Source organism: Podarcis filfolensis (genome assembly GCF_964270895.1).
Source record: "Podarcis filfolensis genome assembly, chromosome: Z".
NCBI lineage: Eukaryota > Metazoa > Chordata > Lepidosauria > Squamata > Lacertidae > Podarcis > Podarcis filfolensis.
In genome coordinates, this window is record NC_139617.1 from 21,705,302 (window position 1) to 21,712,023 (window position 6,722).

Sequence of the window (6,722 nt, forward strand, 5' to 3'; positions counted from 1 at the left end):
AAACCAGATAATAGGGCTGGGCAATATCATTTTGAAATCCATATCATAATATCTGTTTCATAATTTTTGACCTGGCAATATATTGTGAATCATGATGTGTGTGTGTTATGCCAAAATCACAATGCGGGGGAAACCGTGGAGCCAGCCAATGTCTCCATCCTTATTTCAGACGTTGTAATATATTGGTATATCACAATGCTTAGCTGGTGATATATTGCGAAGTTGAAAACCAGATATCACCTAGCCCTACCAGGTAAGCAAGGTGCCAGGTTTGGGGAATGAGGAGCAGAGGCTCTGGTCCTCCTGTCTTCTCCCTAAAGCTGAGCAAGCGCTTACAGGGCATTGGGAAGGAGACAGGAAGGCTCTCCCTCAGCACAGTGCCGTGGTCGTGCTGCCCTAAATTCACCTCTGCTATCACTAACCTACAACACTTCCAAGCAGCTGTTTTGTCACAGTGCCCAGAAAGATTACATCCTCACTAAATACTGCCCAATGGAGAAAAAGGTTTGCATTTCAAGAGCAGAAAAGCTCTATAAAAAGGATTTCCACAGTGACAAGAATATGGCATGTCAAAATCAGCTATGGAAAGGAGAAGTCCTGGTTTGTTTCTGTTCCTCTGCTTTTCTGTAAAGATCACAGGACCTTAAGCAGTTCAATTGTTCCATAAATATATATTTGAACATGTCATGATGGGGAAGTGTGTGCATTTCAGTAGAACAATTCGGATTTATTTATATGTAAGCACTTTGGGGCTTCTTGGGAAAGTTCCATTATGACTTTCCATAACACAAATTAAGTGAAAACTGGCAGCAATGACCGCTTCCAAAGTCCACCTAGAATCATCTCCCTCAAATCCAGATGCCCTAAGCAAGACTGTTTTTAAAACCTACTGGACTGCAATCACATCCCTGCCACACACAAAGCAGCTGCAGGAGGAGAGGTTTGCAGAGGACAGAGAAAGATCTGTGAGTAGAAGGGTGTCCTATCTGCCATCCTTAAAACCCCCTGGGAAACTCACCCAATCAACCTGCTGGGGTATCCTTAGTAAAACATTTACATCTAGAAGTAGCTTTATTTGAATGAGCCTTCCTGTAGCACAGCCTCTCAGTCTATAATGATGTGAGTACAGTGGTACCTCAGGTTAAGTACTTAATTTGTTCCGGAGGTCCGTACTTAACCTGAAACTATTCTTAACCTGAAGCACCACTTTAGCTAATGGGGCCTCCTGCCGCCGTGCCATCAGAGCACGATTTCTGTTCTCATCCTGAAGCAAAGTTCTTAACCTGAAGCACTATTTCTGGGTTAGTGGAGTCTGTAACCTGAAGCGTCTGTAACCTGAAGCATATGTAACCTGAGGTACCACTGTATCCGTAACTGAAGTGAACCAATACTCTTCACATTTACCCCTGCCTCCATTGCCTTCCCCTACTTTTTGTTGTCTTTCCTATGTTGAATTTTAGATTGTAGGTACTTCAGGGCAGAACCCTGCTTTCTTGTATTCTTCAAAACACCATGCACATTACAAGGGCTCCTAAAGACTAGTATTTCTTAAGGATCCATTCTGAAACATGTCAGTGATACAACAGTGACTAACGGTAGATTTATACTGGACCATCAACACCTCATTCCACTTTATAAGCTGTTCTGCGATCTTTCCTCTATCTGGAGGGGCATTCTTGCACTATAGCCTAAGAAAAGCAGGACAAAGAATAAACTGGGCCATTTGCGGTATAAAATTTTTTACAGGATTTCAGCAGAAAGTTACAAGATATGCACCAGTTGGAAACAAAGCAGTATGCCCTACCCAAAACTTTTACAATATTAAAAGTAGGGTTGCATATAACTGCCCTGGTACCATCATGAAAGGGCAAAAAGGGATGTCTGGAAGGGCCCTTTATAAATCACTATCATAGACAGAAACAACATGCAAACAGAGAATGTCAGAAGCTGGGTTTTATAAGAAATCTCAGTTGGATAACAATAAATGGTATAAAGCAGATGTTTAATAGCACTGAAATTCCATAGCAGCTCACAATCAACCATTAATAGGCTATGCAGAGGTTTTGTTTGAAAACTCCAGTAGTGTAACTAGTTTCTGCTTGTATCACAAGCTCATCTTCAATGGCCAGGGTACAATGGTTGGAGATTCAGCACCGAACAGGCAGTGATTGTCAGCCTGTTGCTGGTTTTGTTGCAAGAGCCCTCTGCTACCTTAAAGGCTAATTTGTTTAAACCAAACAGTATTTACAAATCAACAGTTCTACCATGTATTTCTGTCATGATGCATACTACATCACAGAGGGCTTCCTTCTGCAATGTGGTGTTGAGATTTGTAGATTTGGAGTGCTAAATTCACTGCTGTTTCCACTGCCAGTGTTTTGCAAACCAAGCCGAGCTAAGGAATGGAAAAGAGTTTGTGTTGCTTTGGATGCTTCACCATGTTTTTCATGAGGCAGCTGGAGGTTCACCTCACTGATGTTATTCACCAGCATATTCGATGTCAGGAAGTGAGTTAAGGAACTGCACCTGGTCAGCTTTTCTTCCAAAAACTGCTTATAGAGTTCCTGGACTTCTGCCTCCATGTAGTTGTTGAGTATGGAGTTTGAAAGAGGCTGCTTGTGGAAAGTCATGCTTTTCTCCCCAACCTCTTCTCCATGCCAGAACTTGACAGACTTGCATTTCAACACAGGTTCATTTAGAGGTGAATGTCCTAACGGGATATCTTTTGAGAACAAAACAGGGCCAGCAGACAGTCCATCATAGGTCTGGTCCATGATGCAACCTGAATCACACGTATGGTCAGCTATGTGATCTCCTCCGATATGCAGATCAGGATAGTTCTGGTAAAGGCTTTGGCCCGACCAAGATCTATACAAATCCAGCTCATTTTCACAGTGTTGCTCTTGTCTTGGTATGCACTGAGGAGTTGACTGGGGGATATTGTTGCATCTTCTTGCCGGTGGCTTTTGTAGAAAATTCTGCTGGGGAACTTCTTGGCCTCTTTCACTGTCGCAGCACATCAATGCCACCTTCTCTGCAGACTCATTCTTGGATTCTGTACAAAAGTCTCTGTTTGCATCTGTATCTTTAAACTGCTTTTGCCAGGGGTCTTCTCCAACTTCTCTTAGTGTCTGGGATTGGTGGGTCTTGTCTGGCCATTCCTCTTGGAAGGCAACGTTGATGAGGATGCTTTCTGCTAGCATTCTGGCTGAGAATTGAGGCAGACTCACGAATTCGTAGTGTAGATAATATTCCTTTAAAAAAAAAGTGAGGGGCAGATGAAGTCATTTTGGAAATTAAGACTCATACAACAAAAAATAACGTTTAGAACTTACTGGGCTCGACTCCATTACGCTTGTTTATGAAAGGACTATCTAAGACATATACCGGTAGCTCCAGGAGATGTGACAGGGATAATGCTTCTCTAAAACATATGTTTGTACAATGTCCTGTATTAATAAAATTTTGGTGGAAGGTAATAGAGACAATCAACACGATCTGAAATTTGCAGAGGAAAATATCCTTTTGAATTATATACCCAATACATGGAATCTAACAAAGGGACAATATGAATGGATTCTCTGCACCCTTACTGCAGCAAAAAGACAGGTATTGGTGAACTGGAAAAAACTAAAATGTGGTTCCTTTCCACGATTGGATTAAAGGTATGTGCAAACTCACTACACATGAACAAGTTGCAAACAAACATAGACTTGCCATGGACAAATTTAATGATACTTAGAATTCATTTTTATAAATACCATATTAGGTTAAGGTCTGGTTAACTACAATAACATTTTTTTTGTAATGTATACAATTTCTTTCTTGTTTTGTTTTGTTTTTACACGGATACTATTTCTTCTTCTTCTTTGTGTCTTATCTTACTCTCTGTACATGTGATTATGTACTTTTTATTTTTCAATAAAGAATATAAAATAAACAAACATTTTCCCAGTCCTGCAGCACACAGGTGAATTCAAGCAGCAAAATGCTCTACAGCAGCTTTCCCTAACTCACTTGCTTCCTAAATGCTGTTGGGCTCTGACTCACATTACCTCTAAGCTAAGCATTGGCCGTGCTGGATGGGGCTGACAATAGCTGCTGTCCAAAAATTTTGGGGCAGGATGCCAGGTTGGAAAACATTGCTTTTCCCCAACTCTTTCTGCCCAGGATAATTGACAGATATCCTCCAGAATTTTCCCTGGGATCTTCTTAACACCCCAGGGGAAACAGCAGTAGACTTCAACTGGATCTTACAATAGTTTACAGTGTGACCCTATACATTTGCACTCAGAAGTAAGTCCCACTGAGTTCAATGGGGCTTACTCCCATTAAAGTAGATAAAGGATTACCGCCTTTATACCCAGCTACTGTTGGTCAAAGGGACGCAGGTGGCGCTGTGGGTTCAACCACGGAGCCTAGGACTTGCCGATCAGAAGGTCGGCGGTTCGAATCCCCACGATGGAGTGAGCTCCCGTTGCTCAGTCCCTGCTCCTGCCAACATAGCAGTTTGAAAGCACGTCAAAGTGCAAGTAGATAAATAGGTACCACTCCGGCAGGAAGGTAAACGGCGTTTCCGTGCGCTGCTCTGGTTTGCCAGAAGCGGCTTAGTCATGCTGGCCACATGACCCAGAAGCTGTACGCTGGCTCCCTCAGCCAATAAAGTGAGATGAGCGCCGCAACCCCAGAGTCGGTCACGACTGGACCTAATGGTCAGGGGTCCCTTTACATTTACCTTACTGTTGGTCAAGTGTAAACCTTAAAAACAGTGAAGCAAACTAGGGGGAAACCATCAGTGCAAATATCACATCTGCTGTCTTGTCTTATTCACCTTTACCACAGCCCTGCAATGTAAGTCACAATAGTTCCCTTAAAAAGAAATCAGCTGTAGAAAGTGAGGCCAGAAATATTCAGTTTGCCCAAACCACACTGTGGGCTATGGCAGGACCTGAACTTGGGCTTCTCAAGAAAGGAATGGAAGAAAGGTGAGATATAAAAATATAAGCAACTAAATAAATAAATGAAACATCAGATTCTGCCCAGTTTCTCATCCATAAATCAAAATACTTTTAAGCCCCATCTGCACTATACATTTAAATCAGTATCTTGCCACATTAAACGGTCATGGCTTCCCCCAAAGAATCCTGGGAACTGTGGTTTGTTAAGGGAACTGGGAGTTTGTTAAAGCACAACTGTTCCCCTCACAGAACGACAATTCCCACAGAGGGTTAACTATCAATCCCACTGCCAGGGAACTCTGGGAACTGTAGCTCTGTGAGGCGACTAGGGGTCTCCCAACATCTCTTAGCACACATAACAAACTACAGTTCACAGAATTATTTGAAAGTATGTATACATTTTAAAATATGCATACAAAGCCAAAGGGAAAAAAAGATTCTCATTGATGAACTTAAGAAGCAGCAATCTTAGCTCCAAACTGAATCTTAGCTGCAAATCAAACCAATTCATATTCCTGTGATACAGTTAAAGGTAAAGGTAAAGGGACCCCTGACCATTAGGTCCAGTCGTGGCCGACTCTGGGGTTGCGGCGCTCATCTCGCTTTATTGGTCGAGGGAGCCGGCATACAGCTTCCAGGTCATGTGGCCAGTATGACTAAGCCGCTTCTGACGAACCAGAGCAGCGCATGGAAACGCTGTTTACCTTTCCGCCGGAGTGGTACCTATTTATCTACTTGCACTTTGATGTGCTTTTGAACAGCTAGGTTGGCAGGAGCAGGGACTGAGCAACGGGAGTTCACCCCGTCACGGGGATTCAAACCACCAACCTTCTGATTTGCAAGTCCTAGGCTCTGTAGTTTAACCCACAGCGCCACCCGCGATACAGTTACACATCTACAAATGAATATGTGTAACTGATTATTAAAAATAATGAAGCAGCACTTATGCTCAAAATTATAAATGAGCATAGAATCGCAACCTTGAGATGTTGAAAGCTGCCGTCCTAAACACACTTGTCAGGAAAAAACATGCACACACACGTATGCATCAGCCATTTGCCACTGCAATTAGTGTACAAAAGTACAAATATAAACACAGTTTAGCAGATGAAATTACGAAACTAAATCAAATGGCCAGAGAGTAAAATCCATTGGAAAAATTGGGACATTCTTCTGAACAGAAGTGTTGCACTGTAAGTACAAGAAATGTTTGGTTTTTAAAAATAATAATAATAGAATAAATAGTGATAAAAGTACACAACATACCTTTGCAGGATGGCGAGAATTACATGCTCTGTAAAATCAGTAATGTAAACAGAAGCAAAGCTGGAGGCAGAGGATTCCTTAGTCTCTACCTTCTTCAAAGATCCTCTGAGTACTAACTGTCTAGTGAGCTATCCTGTTCCCCTTTTCTTATAGTACAGAATGCAAGCCTCGTGGAAAAATATGTGATCTAACCTCCAGTGACAACATACCCCAAAGAGGATATGATTATTATTTTTTAAAGCAAAGGAGTATTAGGCAACAAGCCAAACAAAACTCATATTCTCCAAGTGACGGTTGCTACTTGAGTAATTTCGTAAGTCAATGGAAATGGGAACCAGACAATAACGAAAGTGAACTTAGTTCATTGCTCTGCTCTACAAGAAGCTGGACCTGAAAGCCCAATGTGCAGTACAGTGGTACCTTGGTTCTCAAACTTAATCCGTTCTGGAAGTCCATTCCAAAACCAAAGCATTCCAAAACCAAGGTGTGCTTTCCCAT

At 42.0% G+C, this 6,722-nt stretch overlaps 1 protein-coding gene across 1 annotated transcript; it reads right to left on the bottom strand.

Annotated features, from left to right (window-relative positions):
• Window positions 1-1,985: 1,985 nt before the first annotated feature.
• On the bottom strand, window positions 1,986-6,378 carry LOC310754676 (TLR adapter interacting with SLC15A4 on the lysosome-like). The gene is made up of 2 exons (XM_083596762.1): window positions 6,225-6,378; window positions 1,986-3,254 (listed from the first exon to the last, which is right to left on the bottom strand). The coding sequence occupies exon 2, from the start codon at window positions 3,201-3,203 to the stop codon at window positions 2,289-2,291; it is 915 nt and encodes a 304-aa protein (XP_083452888.1). The 5' UTR covers window positions 3,204-3,254; window positions 6,225-6,378; the 3' UTR covers window positions 1,986-2,288.
• Between the last annotated feature and the right edge of the window lie 344 nt (window positions 6,379-6,722).